Source organism: Trypanosoma rangeli (genome assembly GCF_003719475.1).
Source record: "Trypanosoma rangeli strain AM80 chromosome Unknown Tra_15.4_contig_00347, whole genome shotgun sequence".
NCBI classification, from domain to species: Eukaryota; Euglenozoa; class Kinetoplastea; order Trypanosomatida; family Trypanosomatidae; genus Trypanosoma; species Trypanosoma rangeli.
Window position 1 is genome coordinate 1 of NW_021706092.1, and position 19,247 is coordinate 19,247.

Here is a 19,247-nt window from a genome sequence, read left to right on the forward strand (position 1 = left end):
CAAACGCCACCCGCAACCCACCGGCCAAAAACGTATGAAAGGGCGCGTCGTTGCGACCCCTACCGAGGCGCAACACTCTTGCGCGGCGCCTCCCCCACTGGGGGGCGACCCCAATGCTCTTTCTTTTGCGGAGTTCTGTTGGGCGGGTTGTCGATTCATTAATTTACTGGTTGCTAGCAGTGCTCCGCACTTTTCGGCAGGAGCCGGGAGCCAGCCGCATTCCCACCACCGGGCCACTGCTGTCGCGCGGCTTCCGGTATCGGCCGGTGCCACCGGAGCGGCCGCGCCTGGCTGCGACACGGCATTTGTACCCGGAGTTCAGGCGACACGCGCGTCGTCGAACTGGGCCGCGAGGGGCGGTGGGCGAAAACCATTCTGTATGGCGCCGGCTCCGTGGCGCAAGCCCCTCCGGGAAAGGAGGAAAGCCGCTGGCGAGAGCCATCGAGGCGTTTGAAAAATGGTTAGCAAGCATCGGCCAGCCAAGGTTCTGGCGCCCCCACCTCCACCCCCACCGGGACAAAGTGCGCAAACTTCCCCAGCGGCAGCCTCCGTGTGAGCCGGCCCGGCGTCAGTTTTTGGTGTCTAATTTACGGTTTTTGGCGCTGCAGAAACGCGGCCCCACCCGCCACCGCACGGTTTGCCAAGGTTGTCGCCCAGGAATCGCGAAGGCTAACCAGCTGCCGCGTGGCGTGAAGAGTCGCGCGTGTGCCCCCTAAGCCGCCCAACTCTGCGTGTATTTAGGCGAAAGCACGGAGAGACCCGCGGGAGGGTGCAAAATTCGCGTTTTCCACGAACGCGCCAACGCAGCTTCCCGTCGAATCGAGGGGGCCCGCTCCCCAAGAGCGCCCCCACGCCCTAGCTGTCCCGTTTCCTTGTTTTAAGGATCGGTTGCGCAGGGAATTAGACTCCGGCGACGCCAGGCGTCGGGAGAATAAACGCCCCGCCGCCCTCTTGGCGAGAGAGAGAGAGAGAGAGAAAGAAAGAGAGGCGGGAGTAGGAGAAAACAAAAAGAAAATTCCCGGGCGGCAGGGTGGCAAGAGCAAGGCGGGCGGAAACACCAATGGGCAGGAAACCCCCTTCGCGCGCCATTTTTTCCCCACCCCCTTCCTGCGCGCTCGCTTTGCTTCTTCCCACAGCGGCCTTCGCCGCAAAAGAAAGAAAAAAAAAACGTGACAAGCGAGCTGCGGCCCGCCGCTCAGCGCGCATCCGCCCCGCCCTCCCTTGCCGGGTAAATCGTTTTCGATTCGGAACCCTCCTGCACGCGGAAGTGGGCGCGGTTGGCCTCCACAAGTTTCAAAACCCCGCCGTAGTGTTGGTTCGCGGCCTGTTGAACGGCAAGGGAGGCCCAGAGTAGCAGCCGGGAGGCCTCTACCCCCCCGGGCGGCACCAGCGCCCTCACCGCCTGCACCGCTTCCTCGCGAGAGAGGGACTCATTTTCTTCAAATGCCTCCTCCATGCCCAATGCTTCGCCATCTGCCCCCGAAGTTTCCTTCGGGATCTGCTGCCGCCCCAGCGGGGCGGGCGCGCCCGCGGCGGCGCCCCCCCTTCCTTCTTGAGCAGGATCTTTGGCAAAAACGCCCGCCACACGGTGGGCCCGCTTCTTCGCTTTGCGCATCAAAAAGACGCCTGGGGAGGTTTCCTTACACACAAAGAGGTCTGGAAAAAGCTGCAGCAGGGTAACGATTCGCGGCGGCAAAACGGCCCGCATCGCCGGGCTGGCGCAGTGCAAAAAGAAGCCTGCGGTGCAAGGTTCATCTTCCGGGGCCACGTAATGGAACACCACCGCCAAGTCACGTGGGGTTTGGTAAGGGTTTTCTTCACGAATTGCAACGCGGGACGCCATGTCATCCGGAGAAGGCTCGGATTCACGCAAAGAAAGGGGGTCGGAAAGATCAACACGGGAAATAAAGTTTTCCCCAACCCTGAACACCATCGGGTGACGTTGCAGAATGCTCATCATGCCCTCAAATCCACCCACGAGCACCTTTTCCTCCTCTGTTAGACGCACATACACGTAGTGGGGTCGATCCCACGTGGAGCAAACGCGCCCCATGAGAATAATGAGCCCCCTCACGTCCTCTGGGTGTCGTTCCAAATCCTCCACAAAACCGTACTTCCACCGCACGCTGTCCGCACCAACGCGTTTCCGCAGAAGAAGATTGTCTGCGTACTTGAGATGAATGACTTCAAATTGATCGGGGTTTCCCTTGGCGCAGGCGAGTAATTCACCTGGGGTCAAATTCTTTTTGGTGTAACGTTGCATGAGCAGCGAAATGGGGACAAAGTAGCCTGGGCAAACACGCGCAATAAATTTTACAAGTATATTTGTATGTTGTGAGGCTTCCGTAGCTGCTAACACCTCCCCTTCGGCGTTTACAGGCGCCAGACTGTTTGCCTCACCCTTTGCAATCTTCAACTGTAGACGCTCATGGGCCTCCTCAGGAGTCAACCCGTGAGCCTCCGGGTGAAGCAAAATGCTGCGACGAATTTCTGTGGTCCCCGCAAGGTTGCGCAGCTCAAAATAAAAAGGCTGACGCCGAAACCACTGCAAGGCTGAGGCAATACGAATGTGTTTTTTCTTCACCGGAGCTGGTATGTTGAGGTTGCCAAAATTTCCCCAGGAAACGGGCACGTACTTTAGAATCTCGTACACATCCTGTCGCGTTGGCACGTTGGATGCCGCACCCCAACCGCCATATGCATTTAGGGCATGCGCCACCATCGTCTGCGGCTGTGGTGAGACAAACCGTGGCGGTTGCGCCTCTCCAGAAAGTCGGGTGCAGATATACTTCTCATTCAACAACCAAAAATCCTCCCGCCCACGCGGAGAAGTCAAAATAGCAAGAAAATCCCCGAACTTGAGGGTGCTCACAAAACTCCGCAGGGAGTTGCAAGAGGAAGCCTCCCGAATAAACGAGGAGTAGGTCTCGTTAAGGGCCTTATAGTTTGGGCTGCTAGCCTCATCTCTTACGCCGAGGACACGCTGGCGCAAACAACGCAGCACTTGTTCCGTGAGATTCACATCTTCCTGGTCCACTGCCACGGGTGACGGGTCTTCTCTTTCCTCGGCCACCTCGTCAACTGAAGTTCCTGCAAGAAAAAACTTTGCGTCTGCCGCGAGTTTCACGCGGCACATGCCAGAGGCATCCTCCTCAAGCTGCATCAGCGTAGATGCTCGCACCCACTCCTCGGCCGGCAGCCCACGCTTAAACATGTCATCACGGCTCAGTTTTGGCAGCTGCTCCAAAAATACCTTCAGCGTAGCACCTTCCGAGGGGTATCGTTGCGCAATAAACATCGCCGCCGCCCGCTCCGCAACTGGTCGCGAGTTGAAGAGGTTTGTAAAGCCTTCATCCCCCACAGAGCCCAGCGCCTGCTGCAGTGGAGAGGGTAATTCCATGTTTTTTCTCCCTTCCTGCTGCGCACTACTATACCCGTTCGGCCCTTGCAATGTAGACGACGACTGCCAACGCATGGGCGTGAAACGTGTCACCCGCCCTTGATGGTTCTGATGGGTCAGCGGTTGCGGCGCAGCCTGCAGTCCCCTGTTGGAAGCGCGCGCCTCTGTGAAGAGGGAAAGCGAGATGCATAAACAGCGACGCATTGAAGTTGAACGTCACAAATGATCCTTCCTTGTCTGTTATTACTTTGCTTCCTCTTTGTATGGCTGTAGGTTTCGTCCGTCGCATACGCAGAAGCAGATGCATATTATTAAATCAGAAGCAGGGGTGGGGAACGAAGCGCAAAACAGTAAGAAAATCTAGAAACAACAAGCCACAAGTCAGAACATGAGTAAAATAGAGCTGCACGTTCTTGGCAAAAAGAAAATGACCTTTTCTGAACCGTCGGCACCTTCTCTCTCTCTCCCGCCCCCTCCCATCTAGTAGAGATGAGACACCAGCCCTTTGCCCGCAACATTGGGAGACAGGCATCGAAAGCGGGGAAAGGCAGACATGCACGCACATACATGTGTGCTTGTAGGCGTGCCTCGTTACAGGAATATGTGACAAAATGGCATTCTTCACGTGCACCATTTGGGCTCTTGAATGTCTCCTCCTTCCACCTCGCTCAAAACATCATGGGGCTTAGTCTCACTGCGGGCGCTTTCTCTACCCCAGCACCGCCAATCCCCAATTCCCCTGCCTCGCACTCCAAACATGCGGGGTGCCCCCCAGCAACGCACGCTGAAGGGGAGTTCTTCCCCCCTCCCCCCTCACCTCCTCTCCACCGCGTTGTTCAATGTTATTCTCTGTGGATATTATCGTTATGCATATGTTTGTTTGTTTGTTTGTTGTTGAGCGCGCCAGGGCGGCGAACAGCAGCAGGAGAGAAAGGAGGAACAAATAGGAAAAGCGAAAGCATAAATTACTTCATAGCTGCATAGTCATCAGTGCAAAAGTATCAGGCACATCAGAATCATGGCCAGAGGCGCAGTTCCCTTCCGCCTGCTGTCCACACTGCCGACTACATGGAAGCAGCACTGCTTTCACCCTCTGCATTTTTCTCCTCCATTTCTGCCTGCATTGCGGCCGTCTCCAGCATAATTTTCTCTCGAAGCTCCGCCGCTGCGTACTCCTCAGCCACATCACGTGGCTCCTCATACACCTCACACTGTTGAAGAATGTCCCCTGACCGAAACTGAAATTCATCATGAAGAATAACCCCGCATTCCAGGCCCATTTCAACAGAAGGCACAATTTCCTTGAAGCGGCGCAACTCCTTTATTTGACCCTCGTACACTACTGTACGAGAACCCTCTGTGGTGTCGTCATCGCCGTCGTTCCTCTTTGAGCCGTTACCGCCTCCCGTGAGTTTACCCCGCGAAGACTTGCGCAAGACACGAAACAAGAGATGCGATCCAATGATGGTGCCTTTGGTTACCCGTACCCCACCGGCATTGCCATTCCTCCCTGCCTGTGATGCACGAAATACCTGCAAACACTCCGCCTCCGCCGTGACACGTGTCTTTGTAATTTTAGGCATCGCCTCCACAAATGTTTCCTTTAGTGCATCAATGCCGTGGTATAACACGCCGAAACGAATCACCTTGACGTGATTAGGAACATCCAGTGTGTTTGTATCCTTGCTATCCCCGTAGAGAAGAATACAGCCGGGTTGCCCAGAACTCCCAATGAGGGCAATGTCGTAATCTTTTAGCCCACCCACCTCGGTTACCTTAATCTCCATTGAAATACCTTCCAATCGAGGCAATTCGTAGAGTGTCTTCATGAGAGCCTGTAGCATGCCAAAGGTTGCCGCCTTGCAAGACAGCACAAAGGCTTTAGTACTGTATGTGCGCACCATATTGTTATCCGGTTTACGGGCATAAATCATTCCATGTTGTTCCTGGTTCAGAAGCTGTAAATAATCCTCACGCCGACCTTCCGTCTTGTACACATCCTTCATAAAAAGATAATACTTCTGCGCATGAGACTCACTGCTCACCTGCATTAGCACAGCACCCGGCTTGGGATGAACGCGAAAGCCATGTATAACGACTGGCATGGAGGGTCCGGCCTCTTGTACTGTATTCCCACGGTCATCCAGAACTTTCCGAACAGTCGCGTACGTCATACCCGACACCAACACTTGTCCCGGTCTCAATTTCCCACAACGCACGATACCTGTCACCTCATTTGTCGCACTGGTACCACTTGACTCAATGACAGTAACCTCACATCTCGAGGGGTCCGGGGTACTAATCTCACACACCTCCGCTTGCAAGGCGACTGCCTCCAAGAGGCCTGGAACACCGGTGCCATCCCGTCCACACACACAAACGAACTGAGTGTCCCCACCATCCTCCTCCAGCTCTACACCACAGCCGCGTAACTGCTGCTTTATGGCATCCACCTTCGGCTGTCGATCAATCTTTGTGCACGCGACTACAAGCGGAATGCCTGCGTGGCGAGCGAGGTCAATCACCTCTTTCGTCTGTGGCTGCACCCCATCAACAGCAGAGACGACGAGGATAATAAGATCATTGGCTGCCACACCCACCTCCCGCATCGCTGCAAAGGCAGCATGACCGGGTGTATCGATAAAGGTCACCGCATGACTCTCCGCTGTCTTTACCTGGAAGGCGCCAACGTTCTGAGTGATACCACCCGCCTCTTCCGAGGCCACATTCGTGTGGCGCAGGTAATCCAGCAACGTCGTCTTGCCGTGATCAACGTGGCCCATAATAGATACAATCGGTGGACGTGGTATGTACCGAATTTTCGCCGCCACATGCTTGATATCGTACTCCCGGATGAGTCCCGCACGGTGCAGATTATTCGCTGTGCTGAGTGGATCACGCAGATTGGTCGCCGTCGTAAAGAACTCCCGCAGTGGGTGATCCTCGAGTTGTTTGGCAGGGTCAGGCCCCGGCTTCGGTCGTGCCTTTTGCTGCGGCGTCTTCCTCATTTTTTCGCGGCGGCGCATAAACTTGGCACAGCGCGGGTCGTCACTGCCAACCCATAACGGCCCCGACCGCGTTGGGATGTATACGGCGTCCTTCGCAAATTCATTCCAGTCGTACACCTCCCCAAGGCCCATTTCCCTTCGATCGTTTTGGATCGTCGCCTTGACGTAGTGGGCCACTGTGTCAGGGTTAAACTTCCGCATGTTGCCCTCCGATGAGTAGCGCGGGTCGACAACGCCCTCATCCCAGTGAAGCCCCGGCTGACCGCGAGAGCTCTGCGACTGCCACCGCCGCACAGTCGTGTGGCCCATTATGGCAGCTGCAGCACTGCAGTCAAGCGAGGCCCCAATCCACGAGACGGCGAGGTGCTTCACGCCGCCACAGAGGCGCCACATCCGGTGCAATCCCGTTTTGGCTTCGGCACGGCTCCGCCTCTTCTTCTGCCGCTTGCAAAGCTCGCCGCAAAGGTGGTGAACGATGACGCACGCTCACACACAAAGAGAAACAAACAAGACAATGAAGGTTATTCTCCTCTTCTCTAGCTCACCTCTCGGTCTTTTGCAAAGACCCCAAAAGGGAAGCTTCGCCCTGAAAGTCGGAGATGCCACTTACCTCGCCAATAAATAAATGATGCTGACACCCAAGACGTTTAGTACTGTGATTTTCCGCTATTGGCTGTAACGGACCGCAAAAAAAAAAAAAGGGGGGGGGGGGGGGGGGTGGAGAACTAAAGGAGTGATCTCTGCAACGAGAAGCAGAACCGCAAAAACAGTCCGCCGTGAGCCACATGGCACAAGCCACCAAAGAAGTGTATGAGCGTGGGTATCGCCCCCTCGCATGTTAAGAATCACCAACAACATACATAATAATTAAAAAAGAATGGCTCAAAAAAAAATAACAATTAAAAAAATGGGATTAGCAAGCCAACCCCTGTCTCGCCCCCAATGCAGCAATCTCCTGCACCCTCGTCCTTGCCCCTACTTCCGGCCCTGCTTCATCCGTAAAGCTGAGGAGGTTGCAACACAGCCGCACCGCATCCTCCATTTTACTGCCTAAAGAAAAAAGGTTAGATGACACTATATTTTTTAAAAATTCTCACCTTCCTTGATATCATCGTGCTGCTACCCGCTACTGTCACAACTTTCGGTATCCTAGCAGCGAGGGGAAGTGGACGTTGCGACAGCAGCTCGCAAGCGACAAAGTTGTCATCGGCATAGGAAATGAACCCTCCGCAATCAATAAGATCAGTGAAAAGGAAGAATGTATCCGTACGCGGCAGGCATTGCGTCACGTCACGCCCCACTCACACGCACAAGCCCCCCTTCTTATATGCAGTTATATCCTCGTTCGGTCACGCGCCCAATACAAAGGCTGGCGACGGCGAAAGTCCCCTGTCCTCCCTGCGCACCCATAAAAATCCCCTGTCAGCTTCAACTCTACATTCGCCACCCACACAGCGGGGTTCCACCCCTCTCTTCCCACGGTGACTGCACAGCCGTGGGGTGAGACACAAGCAAAGAGAAAGCCCAAAACAATGAGAATAACAACAACAGGGCAAAAACTTCAAACTCACACACAATCCAAAGACAAAAACCCCACAAATCCACACAACAGGAAAATAATAAACGGCGGAAAATGGAAAGAATAATAATAAAATATGTGTTTTCAAGTGAGAAATAACTCATCACCACCACTACGTCTAGTGTCCTGTGCTTCCCCATTCGTGGTTGCCTTCCCCATCCCCTTATCCTGTTCTTGGTGTTCTTTGTATAGCTCATTTTTACTCAGTCTCCATAGTGCCCTTCAGATAAGGCGCAAGGTGGGATTCCGCCTAGTGTGGCAGCACCAGTGCCTCAAACTCCAACTCTTCCGTGTCTGACTACCAACCAATCAACCAACTAACAAACCAAATACCACCCGGCACCTACAACAACGTTGCGTTGTGAGTTGTTCATCTTCTGCCTCTCTTGTTTTTTCTTCCCCGCACCCTATTGAAGAACTATCGTTTCCCCCCCCCCCCCACCTCTTTTTTTTTTGGTTAATGCTTGCCCTTTAATCCGCCCCTTGTATTATGAGAGGTTCACTTGCGTTACTATTTTCTCTCTTGTCCTTTCTTTTTGTTTTCGGCGCTGCTGTCCTTGGCATTGGGGCCCCTTCGCGCCTCTCACTCCACAGCAGGGGTTTGTGGAAATAGAGGAAGACGGAGAAACGTGGGCAACGGGGAACACGAGTAACTGCCCGGAGGGAGTTCGCTGCGACGCCGTTAATGGCCGTGTGGTGCCCCCCGGTTGCACATCTCCGTTTTGAACGGTAGCTGCCATACCCGCAACTCACCGCTGTCTGTCCCTGTCAGCAGCACATCCTTCGCTGCGGACGTCGCGGATGCCATCACGAGCCCCTCATGCAGTTTCACCTGGCGAACGGGCTCCGCGGTGGCCAACGACCACTCAATCGCAGTGGCATCATCGGAGACCGTCAGAAGTGTATTGTGGTCGATGAACTCCAGACCACGCACGTAGTCCTGGTGGCCCACGAAGGTGCGGGCACCCTCCCCAAACGCACCGGTTACAGAATCTATATCGACAGCAAACACAAACTCTGAGCAGGCGGCGTACAACCAACAACCACCTGCTTCCGGCGGAGACTGGCCTCCTTCAGCGTGAATGTCGTTGCAAAACACGGCAATGTGGTTAACTGGATTATCAAACTCCTCAAAGGAGGCTACAAGTCGATCTTCGGTTGTAGCCCGCGCATCTGCAACAATATTCCACAACCGCACCGCACAATCCTCCGAGGCTGTAAGCAGCATGCTCGGGTTCGGGGACAACACAAGATCGTTCACGGTGCTCGTCGATGCCCAGAAACGATCCACCATCGTTCCGACAACAGCCGTGTTTGACACATTCGTCCCTTGTCCTTGACAGTTGTGCTGCTGCCACACACCATTCTCTGGACTGAGCGAGTTAATGTAGACCATCCCGTCATCACAGGCGCTTGCCAGCAGCCAGCGACTGCCACCGTTGGCACCAGGCGCAGGGACTCGTAACATTTTATTGATTCCGTCACCAAAATCGCCAATCCTTCCGACCGGCACACTCAATTCACGTACATCCCAGTACGCAATCGTACGATCATCTGACGCCGTCAACAGCACTTTTTCGTCTTCTTCAAGGAACAGGGCATGGTTCACAGGACCCTGGTGGTGTGCGAGGCGTGCGATTCCATAGTCGGAGGTGGCCTGACGCCAATCCCACAACGCCGCGGTGTGATCTCCCGATGTGGAGCAAAAGACAGAGCTTTGATGAGGAGAAAACTGCAGAGACGTAATCACCTCGGTATGCGCCTGAGGAAGGGATGCAAGCATCGTTGTCATGACCTCCTCTCCTTTGTTCTCTCTCTCTCTCTCTCTCACTTTGATCGTTAAATCGACTCACAGTATGTATGAGTGTAATGTATCTGTCTTGCTGTCTTTGCTGCCGATGTCTCGTCGTCTCCTTCCGCTCTTACTTCTGCTTTTACCCTCGACACCCACGACGCGCGCGCTCTCTCCACGTCCCTTCCTTTTTTTGTGGACGTGCACAAATTCCGTCAGCAATCACAATGAACACAGAGAAGGAACGAAAATACAAATAAAATAATGGTCAACAGTAAAGGCGCAGCACAATGTGAAAAAATGACTTGCGTACATGCAAACTCACTCCACACACACACACACAAGTGACAGCTACACGTACAAGACGCATACTGAGAAGCAACAACCCAACGGCCTGAGCCCACGTAGCCTGAAACAAGAATAAAAATTAGTATTTCAACAAAAATAATGAATCTCTAACATACTGCATATGTACAGCAATGACAAAAAAAAGAAGATGTGTTTCCTTCCTTTACCTTGAAATAGTTTACAGTTTTCCTGTTTTTTTTTTTTTTTACTTTTTTCCTCCTCTGCTCGGTGCAGGAATGCAAATGGACAAAACAATAATAATATACGAACACACACACACAAACACAAACACATCAAAATTCAAATGACGACTGTTACATCGCCAGTAATCACATCTTCCTCTGCAAGCGTTAAAGCAGGGTCTGTTTTATTCACGACAAGAGTACTGTCGCCAGGCAGCATAAAGATATCCTTGCATCCCTCCCAATCTGTTCGTTGCAGCATGTTTTGTCGCATATCCATCAGTAGAATGACGAGTGCCTCCGGTGGTGCCACCGTCAGCTGAAGGGCAGAACCACATGCGGCACCTTTTAGAAGATCCCAATGACGCCGCGATAATGTAGGCTCAGAGTGGAAATACTCGGGGCCTTTGGGTGTTTGATATTGTCGCTCGTAGTTCATCACATTCACTTCGTTATGGGCGAGTGTTGTGTTCTGCAGCGTCAGCCTCCCATCGCAGTGCGACCAGTGATAGTTGTCGCCGTAACGAACACCGACGGTGCAGTGTTGGATGAGAGAGGCCATGATGGATGCCGTGTGTTGCGTCGAGGTGTACCCCGACTCAATGCCCTGCTGGCAGTACTGTACAATGGTGTGAGAAATAACCACATCGCGATGACTTTTGGAATCGGCGGAGAGCGCCACCCCCTCATGCATGCAACTCTCCACAATGGTGTTGTGAACAACCAGAGAACCACCGCCACCTTTTGCACCAGAATCAATCCCGTCATCCTTCGTGTGGGCAATAACGCTATCAATGACGCGATGTTTCCCACTCGAGAGGTACATGGCGTCATTGTCGTTATCGGCATAGATCACATCCCACGCGGGAAAGTGTGTCCAGACCGATCGCTTTGACGTAAAGGTGCATCCCACACATTCGATCCCCATTTGAGCCCATTGCACCAGTGAATCCTCAACGTACACTTTGGCCCCTTTGCCAGCCACAATTCCCGCACCTTGCAGCTCTATCAGGAAGCTGTGACGGAGAAACACGGAGGCCCCATTTGTGGCGGAGATGGCGGCGGAATGGGAATGGTGCTTGCCTGTGTTTGGCACCCGCAGCCCCTTCACGCCAGAACCAGTAAAAAATGTAAAGCTTGCACGCAATGTGGCAGAGGGACTGTCGACAAGAATCGTTCGCCAACCACTTGCGCTATCTGACAGTTCGCTGGTGACCACAATGGGTGCTGCCGCAGTTCCGCCGAACCGCAGCAACCCTGACACACGCAGCATCGCCGCAGGCAGCATCACTACGACACAACCCGCCGCTACCTCCAGAGTTGCCCCACGATGAACCTCAAAGGCGCCACGAATAAAAATTGGGCACACTGCCTGGCGCTCCGAGAAACCCTTGCCGTTCACTCTCAGTCCGGTCGCTTCCGCGTTTTCAGACAGGCAATGTAACACCGTCCCCTTGTTGAGATAAGCTCCAAACGTGACGCCCTTCGCATCCTGGAGGCCATCAGCTGCATATGGCGGTCGTGGTGGGGCTGCAACAGACGTAAGAGGCAACGATTGTGTAATATTCGCACCGTTCACAACAAGTTCCGTGATGGTGGTATTGATAACAAACAAAAGTGGGCCTCTAATCGTATTTTCCTGCGCGTGGCGCACATCAGAGAAGGACGGGTCTTCACGCTTCTCTGGCATCACAACAAAGCGTACGGCCCCGAAGCCACGTACAATCATGGTCCGTTGCGAAACAGCATCAGCGGTTGAGATAGGTGTATTCGTTCTAAGCCATCTAAACGATTTTTCTGAACCTTGCTGAGGAAAAAGTACGCGAGCAACAAAAACCCCGCACCTCTCTTTGGAGTCTTGAGGCCATACAGGTGGCCTAAAGACGGTAAGCGTGGCACCCGTGCCAGGTATTGCCATCGGATACTGCATGGGCTGAGGCTTGTTGAAGTACCATAGCCCAAATTCCGCACTCCCACGTCGCGCACTTGGCACCACCAATGGAATATCAATAAGCCAGTAACCTCTCGCCTTCCATCTGTCACGCCCCCTAAAGGAGGGCAACACGCCAGCACTTGCAAAGAAGGATTCCACGGCGGAGACGCGTGCACAGTACATACCGGGAGAAGGGAGTTCATACACATCCTCCTCTGGAAGGTCTACCCCAGTTGCAGACTGCATCATCACAATTGAAAAACCCCACCTCACGCTGACACGTGAGTTCCTAACCTTGACAACAGCGGAAAGACGCCTCATCAGTTCACGACGCGACTCCATGTTGTAAGCCACTAACGCCTCTTCATCTCTTTCACTCGTTTGATCGAGCTGCGAAACCTCATTCGTAGGAAAATAACCCGCCAAAGACCGAAGCACATCTTGTCGCTGCTCCAAGAAGGCTCCCATAATCCACCGCACGCCAACGTCTTCACTGCGGGTAACCTGGTTAAACGTTGCCATCGTCGCACCAGGTGCCCCGTGAAGGATGGTTCGCAGCTCGTTCTCTGCCACCTGAACAGATCGACCAAATCGATCCCTGTCAATGCGTTGCGCCAGCTCCCAAAGAATATCTACGTATCGGGTAAACAGCATTGGTGTCTCATAAATGGCGTTATCAAGTGTCGCTTCCGCACAATACATGACAGATGCTTTAAACCACGGCTTGCGGTGACATGGGGCAAAGACGTTGTCATAGTCCCACCCCATCAGGCCCAGATAAATCGGCAGCTGGGGTTTCTCTGGCACAGGCTCGGATGGTCGAAATACCCCAAAAAAAAGAGCCTCGTCATCGTAATCCCCATTTTGTAGTATGGTATTGACGGCAATCCATGCCATGTATTGTGGCATATCAAGAAATTGCTTCTCTCGGTCAGTCGTTACATTGTCGTCCGTCTCATTGTGTAGGCCGTAAAGCCATGGGTCCTTTTCCACAAGACGATAGGCAGGCAAAAAAGAGCTGTTTTTCACGTAACTCGGTACATGCGATAAATCATGCCGAGGCTCACGAAACTGCATAAAGTTGCGTGACCCTATTTCAAGTGCCTGCTCCATATTGTTTAAGTAGGATTCCTTCGTGACGCGCCACATCTGCCGCCAGTACGTGATGCGCGTGACGTGCTCCATCACGTGCTCGTACTCACGTTTTTGCAAGGCGCCATAAGAGCCATTGCGCAGTGCATCAAGAATGGCATCCAGTGGTTTATCCGCCACCTCCTCAAAGACAGTAAAGGCCTCCCTCATTCGTCGATATATCGCCGGTGCAGGCGGCTCAATAGCAAGATACACACCCAGCGTCCTCCCCTCACGTGCACCATCACTAACAGAAACGCCGGGCACAGATGACGCACATGGATGATCCACAGGTGGCGTACGTGACGACGGATAGCAGCGTAGCTCTACCAATTGCGCAAACGAAAAGATCAAGTCAAGCTGTTGAAGCAAATCAACAGAAGTGCGATACGCAATGCGGTGGGTGTCCTCCCACAAAGAAAGCAAGATAAATTCCCTCAACGCTACCGTCGTATTTCGTCCGAATATGTTAGAGGTCAATGCAGGCTGTGGGTTTACAAACTTAATGGGAACGTCGCTACGGATATACAATGACCTTCGTTTGGTGCGGTGGAGCTTCAATGAACTCTTGCCGTACAGTGTGCCTGACACACCTGCCTTCTGCAGCACAGCAGGGAGTGGCCCAGCAGCAGCAGTGGGGGAGCGAACAATAACACGTTCCACCCACATTTCTACTTGAAATTCAAGCCTACTACTAGAAGTGCGCCACGCCGTGGCCATGGCATCGTCCATGACAAAGCTGACGCGTGTGAAGAAATCATTTGTAAAGGGCTTTGGCAACTCCCTCTCAGTCAGATCCTCCCCCAGAGACCCTGTACCAGCCTCTGAAAGCAGCAGCCATAGAAACACACAGGCCGAAAGGAAACACAAGGCAAAAAGAAAACGGAATACCCATTTCCTTCCTTGCCTTCGTGACACACCGAGATCCCGTCTCCAACGGCGCAAGCCCGGTGTTGCCATTCCTAAACCTTCCTATACCAGACCGAAGTCTCTGAACTATAGCAAGCATATAAAACCCAAAAATAAAAACGAAAAAAGAGATAGAGACACACACAGAGAGAGACACATGACAGATTTCTACTGATATTACTGTAGAAATCATCTGCATGCAAGTGCAAAGTATTTTTCTTCTCTTTTATCCTTCTGTATATTTCATCCACACCCTCTGTGCGTGTGTGTGCATCTATGGAGAAGACGTCTCTCTCTGTTTTCCACCCGTCCTTCTCAACAATGCATGCACCGGCGTCATGCATGGCCATGCATGCAGCCATGTTCCACCCGTTTGGGGTGGGCAAAGTTTGTTGGGTTGTGGCGGCGGTTTCGTTCCGCGTGCGTATGTGTGTAAGCAAAAATAGTTGGGGTATAAACTGCAAATAATAATAATAAATAATAATAATAATATATATAAGAGCAAAAGAGGATCTGTAAGCATCAGTGGGAAATATCTCCCTTCCACGCACACACAAACACACCGCTTCCAGTTGTCTGAAGTAGTATAGCACTTTTAGACTTCTGCATCTTCAAGCATCAACAAGAACAACCCCCGCAACTCCTCGCCACACGCTCGTGCTTGTGTAAGGTGCAATGAGAGGCTGTTCAGTTGTCGCACCACACGTCGCCAGCGATTCTTGCGGGAGTCGCCCTCTACCACAGCAAAAGGCATACCATAATGCTTGTTGCCCTGCTGCTGGAACTGATGGAGTGAAGGTGAGTCAGGTGCAAACGGGAGCGGCGCATGGGTCCCTAACAGGGTGGGTATCAGCTGCCTATCCATTTCTTTCCCCAAGAATCTGGCTCTCAGGCTCAGCGGGGTGGTGGTGGTTGCGGCGGCGGCTGCTGCTGAGGCAGCACGCATAAAATGAGCACACCCAGACCCAGTATCCATATTCCTTTCGTCTCTTGGTTCTCGATCTTGACGGGAAGCCGACTCGGCCAAGTGGTATTCACTCATGGGAGTCACACAAGTCGATGGGACACAACAATTTGATGCTGCTGTATCTGATGTATGCCCAGCTTTGGGACAATCAGTTACTGATGATTGTCTGGAATTTTGACGCGCCGGCAAAACTGGCGACTGAATGTATGGCCCGTGTTCTAATACGTCAGAGAGCCCCATTTTTGTAGAGGCAGCCGCAGGTGAGGAAATGACGATATCACCAAAATCAGCAGCAGCAGCAGCTTCAAAAGCTTCAGGAACACGTGGCAAGGCTCTTGCGCAGTCACCAGCCATCGGAAGCAGCGGTTGTGCCGTCGTTGATGCTTTCAATTTCCCTTCTGAGATCACTTCCTTGCCCTTCCTACGCCCTTTCGCTGGGGTTTTGCGTTGCTCTCCTCCTGCTGCTCCTCTCTTCGATGGCGGCCGTGACACCTTCGTCTCTCCAGTACCACGACGTCTTCGCTTAGGTGGAAGCATCCCTTCGAGGTCCAGGAGCACCTTTTTTACATCGGGTAAGAGAGGCAAGTGGGCCGCATTCTCTGGTGCAGTCATAAAATCCGCAAAGTTGTACGCTGCCCCAGCAGTGAAGTTGAGGGCAGCTGCATTACGCTCCCCTGTAGTGGAAATGCTGTGACGCATGGGGACGACATCACGACCTGCACAAGGCGCCGCAGCAACTGCTGATGGTGGGATGGCATTATTGAGTGTTGCTGGTAACGGGTCGTGTGGAGCGCCAGCGGCTGACGACTCGGCTTGTGATGCTCGGTCCATTGCCCCTGTTGCCGCATTCACCTCACCCACTTTGGTGGAACCTGCAAGCGGCGATGGTGTCGGTGATTTATCCTTCCGGGTTCGCTTTGGCGTTGCTCCCACTTCTTCATCACAATCTCCTACATGAGGCTGGCGTCGACGCGTCACGGTGCGCCGCCGCGGTTTCTCCTTCCCTGGCAGTTGCCCAGCTCTCTGAAGATCTCTCGATGATAACGATGGGGGCGGTGGTGTACTTGAAACAACTGCCTCGCTGCCACCGTCGCAAACAGCGGCGCCACGTTCTCCCTTCTGTACGGTGAGAAGTGCTAGAAGGGCGCTGTTTTGTGAGGAAAAACCACGCACCAAATGCACTGCCGAAGTATCCATCTCCGTGCCAAGAGCCTCCAGGCACCGTGAGAGACCGTCCTCCTCCTCTCCCTCCTCCCTCCGCTGCTCATTGGTGGTGTTGATGGAGGCCACCGGTGTCGTCTTCACAGTGGGCGGGGCAAAGTTCTCACGCTTCTCTCTTCCTTCTTTGTGGTGGCTCCCTGCGGATACCACAGAAGCTGCGCCCGCGACTGGTGAGAAGTTACGCAGTGTGGTTGTGGCAGCCGATTGGGACCGACACGCCGCCAAAACATTCTCGTTGGAGGCGTACATCCCACCGCTATTGTCATTATCGTCGCTGTTCTCACTCAGACAAGCGTCATCGTCCGCCTCACATGTTTGTTCTGTTGTTGCCACTGAGCCTGCTTCGGGGCTCGGTGGGTAATACGTTAACGGCAGCGGCTCCGTTGAGCTCATCCGCGACGCCGAACGTGCCCGCCGGCTTGCTGCCACCATCGGTGCGACAGACTGAAGGAAATGCATCATGTCCGGCTCGCGCAGCTGCTCAATAAGTGTGCACGGCTTGTCCATTTCCCCATGCGTGAAGCTCTCTACACCGCCCAGCTCAGAAACAAAGCCGTTGGCCTCCGCCCAACGCCACACAATCGAACGTGGGAGCTCAATTCGCATCAGCTGCTGCTGCCGCACGACACGAAAATGCAGAAGAGCATCATATTCAATCCGAAGCGGAGCTGTAGTTTCTCCCACGGCACCCTTGCCACAAGCTCGGCATGGGTTTCGTAGAAGCACAACTCACCGCCGGCAAACTGCGCTGCTGAGACAATGCAGCGGAGCAGCGTGTAGCGGGCAATATAATGCGACACACACGCCATAACGCTCTACTCAAACCCCCCACACCTTCGCCTTTTGTAATCTGTGTTGTTTCTGCCAGCGTTTGATCCCCGTGTCTATGCAGCAGGCGCTAACAAAGCACACAACGCTTCTAGCCCTCTCACGTTTCGTCTTCCCTATTGCAAAGTATGCGTTTAACAATTATGGTTAGAAGGAGGGTGCAAGGAGGGTGGAGACTGTATCCGTTATGCCCCTGCACAACGTACGCCATCGTTCACTCACTCAGGCCCTGCGTCTTGCGCCTCGCAGAGCATCAGGTTCGACGAAAAAGCACGAATTGTGCATTCATTTATTTGCATCTCTCTCTCTGTGTGTGTGTGTGTGTGTCTGCTTGCGTTGATGCCTCATGAGCAGAGTTTGTTAGTTGATAACAGTAAACAAATAAAGGAAGGAATGACAAGCAAACAAACGCATAACTTTGAACTCACTTCGCCGCATCACGGTAAATCACTGGGCGACTCAGCCCTGGGCGGTCTTCGTGCTGCAGTTGTCGTTTTCGTTTTTGTTGTAGCAGCAGCGGCGCACGGCGATGGTGTTTTCGCATTTTTGCCATTAAGGCACTGCTGCGGCAACCGGCAGCACCCAGCCACACAGGATAACATCGTCCGCAGTCGGTTTCTCGTGAGGCGCCACGACGACGTCAGCCACGTCTCTCTCCTCGCCAGATGTCCTCGGTCACTGCGGCTTGCAGACAAGGAAATAAATCTCAAGACGTAGAAGCTCCAAAGCAAAAGGAAGCAGTGGAACACAATCCAGAGCCGGGATTGTCCCTTGATACGAGAGACGCACCATGACGCTAAGTACATCGCGAGAAGACACCAACGACGGAGAAAGATAAAGCACACTGCCCTTGTGAAAGTGGACACAGCATCAACTATGCAAGAGGCGTATTGCAAACACACCGCCAGCACTGGCAATTCGCGTAGTGACTTCCCTCGCCAACTGGCCAGAATGATAGACGCAAAAGGCAAGGGGCCCAGATGCATCTTCGTCAACACCAAAGCGAACGGAGTAAGAAAACAATGACCACGAAGTATCCTTTGCGACACCATCCAAAGCTTCCCTGCAAGTTCCCGCTACTTCTTCCCACACATCAGCAGTGCCGTCATAAAATTCGCCCCTCCTACAACCGCCTGAGCGTGGCCTGCCAAATCGCCCACGGAGTAAGCCCACATTGGCCCAAGTGCAGCAGCAGACACAGAACTGAACACCGCAGTGCGGGGCCTCTGAAGTTCAAACGGCGATGCACGGTTCGGAGTGGGTAAGTGCACTCCACTTCACGTGGCCCATGTCATTTGTGAGAGTCTCTCCCTTTTCAAGACGCGGAAGCTAGAGATGGCAATACCGTCGTGATGCGTGTCGGTGAGGATGCTCAATGTAGTAGTGAAGGGAGGCACACGGACGCAATTCATAACGGGGTCAACAATAGAGCAATCGCCAGTATAGTGCATGTTAACAAAAGGTGGACGACATCTAACCATGCTTGCGGTGGTCTCTTCTAGTTGATCCTTGTACCCCAGATCACTCCACGTGGCACCACCCGTGTACTCCCCACAGAAGTCCAAAGAAAAACTCACCAATACACACGCCAATACAGTGTTAACATCAAATTATTGTCGTTTTTTTTTTTTGAAGTGGAATCTGTTATACCGTTGCCATAAGCGCAACGGCTCCAACAATCACAGTGAACTCACAGTTCCACCAAATGCATCCGTGACCCCCAACACAACCGAAAAGGGTCGAAACGGCACCACCACCTTCAGTGCTGTACTGAATCGCAACTGAGGGTGCAACTCTCCCTCCAACGAAATGGAGCCCAGTTCCTGCGCCGCGGAAGGCCCTCGTGCCCCGGACGCGCCGTCATGAAGCACGTCTGCGACACACGCACACAGAGAAAAAAACGTCACACTACGAGAAATCGCTCGCCACCCTAATCTCGCAGCAGTCTT

General features: G+C 53.2%; 7 protein-coding genes across 7 annotated transcripts, besides 11 other annotated features; 1 reads left to right on the forward strand and 6 right to left on the reverse strand.

The window, feature by feature from the left end:
• Positions 1-113: 113 nt before the first annotated feature.
• TraAM80_07827 (uncharacterized protein) lies at positions 114-716 on the forward strand (the record flags this gene model as incomplete). Its single annotated transcript, XM_029384602.1, has 1 exon — positions 114-716. The coding sequence occupies one exon, from the start codon at positions 114-116 to the stop codon at positions 714-716; it is 603 nt and encodes a 200-aa protein (XP_029235544.1).
• A 240-nt stretch (positions 717-956) lies between these two features.
• Positions 957-1,001: a sequence feature (GA-rich).
• Positions 1,002-1,195: 194 nt separating this feature from the next.
• Positions 1,196-3,604, reverse strand: TraAM80_07828 (uncharacterized protein; the record flags this gene model as incomplete). Its single annotated transcript, XM_029384603.1, has 1 exon — positions 1,196-3,604. One exon carries the CDS (start codon positions 3,602-3,604, stop codon positions 1,196-1,198), a length of 2,409 nt encoding a protein of 802 aa, XP_029235545.1.
• Positions 3,605-4,273: 669 nt separating this feature from the next.
• Positions 4,274-4,296: a microsatellite.
• A 168-nt stretch (positions 4,297-4,464) lies between these two features.
• TraAM80_07829 (putative translation initiation factor IF-2) lies at positions 4,465-6,801 on the reverse strand (the record flags this gene model as incomplete). Its single annotated transcript, XM_029384604.1, has 1 exon — positions 4,465-6,801. One exon carries the CDS (start codon positions 6,799-6,801, stop codon positions 4,465-4,467), a length of 2,337 nt encoding a protein of 778 aa, XP_029235546.1.
• A 307-nt stretch (positions 6,802-7,108) lies between these two features.
• Positions 7,109-7,129: a microsatellite.
• Positions 7,130-8,287: 1,158 nt separating this feature from the next.
• Positions 8,288-8,316: a microsatellite.
• A 353-nt stretch (positions 8,317-8,669) lies between these two features.
• On the reverse strand, positions 8,670-9,779 carry TraAM80_07830 (uncharacterized protein; the record flags this gene model as incomplete). The annotated part of the gene is made up of 1 exon (XM_029384605.1): positions 8,670-9,779. The coding sequence occupies one exon, from the start codon at positions 9,777-9,779 to the stop codon at positions 8,670-8,672; it is 1,110 nt and encodes a 369-aa protein (XP_029235547.1).
• A 3-nt stretch (positions 9,780-9,782) lies between these two features.
• Positions 9,783-9,819: a microsatellite.
• A 276-nt stretch (positions 9,820-10,095) lies between these two features.
• Positions 10,096-10,122: a microsatellite.
• A 189-nt stretch (positions 10,123-10,311) lies between these two features.
• Positions 10,312-10,342: a microsatellite.
• A 31-nt stretch (positions 10,343-10,373) lies between these two features.
• Positions 10,374-10,420: a microsatellite.
• Positions 10,421-10,427: 7 nt separating this feature from the next.
• On the reverse strand, positions 10,428-14,333 carry TraAM80_07831 (uncharacterized protein; the record flags this gene model as incomplete). Its single annotated transcript, XM_029384606.1, has 1 exon — positions 10,428-14,333. One exon carries the CDS (start codon positions 14,331-14,333, stop codon positions 10,428-10,430), a length of 3,906 nt encoding a protein of 1,301 aa, XP_029235548.1.
• A 76-nt stretch (positions 14,334-14,409) lies between these two features.
• Positions 14,410-14,447: a microsatellite.
• A 298-nt stretch (positions 14,448-14,745) lies between these two features.
• Positions 14,746-14,781: a microsatellite.
• A 96-nt stretch (positions 14,782-14,877) lies between these two features.
• On the reverse strand, positions 14,878-17,076 carry TraAM80_07832 (uncharacterized protein; the record flags this gene model as incomplete). The annotated part of the gene is made up of 1 exon (XM_029384607.1): positions 14,878-17,076. One exon carries the CDS (start codon positions 17,074-17,076, stop codon positions 14,878-14,880), a length of 2,199 nt encoding a protein of 732 aa, XP_029235549.1.
• Positions 17,077-17,606: 530 nt separating this feature from the next.
• Positions 17,607-17,628: a microsatellite.
• A 107-nt stretch (positions 17,629-17,735) lies between these two features.
• On the reverse strand, positions 17,736-18,284 carry TraAM80_07833 (uncharacterized protein; the record flags this gene model as incomplete). Its single annotated transcript, XM_029384608.1, has 1 exon — positions 17,736-18,284. The coding sequence occupies one exon, from the start codon at positions 18,282-18,284 to the stop codon at positions 17,736-17,738; it is 549 nt and encodes a 182-aa protein (XP_029235550.1).
• Positions 18,285-19,247: the final 963 nt, after the last annotated feature.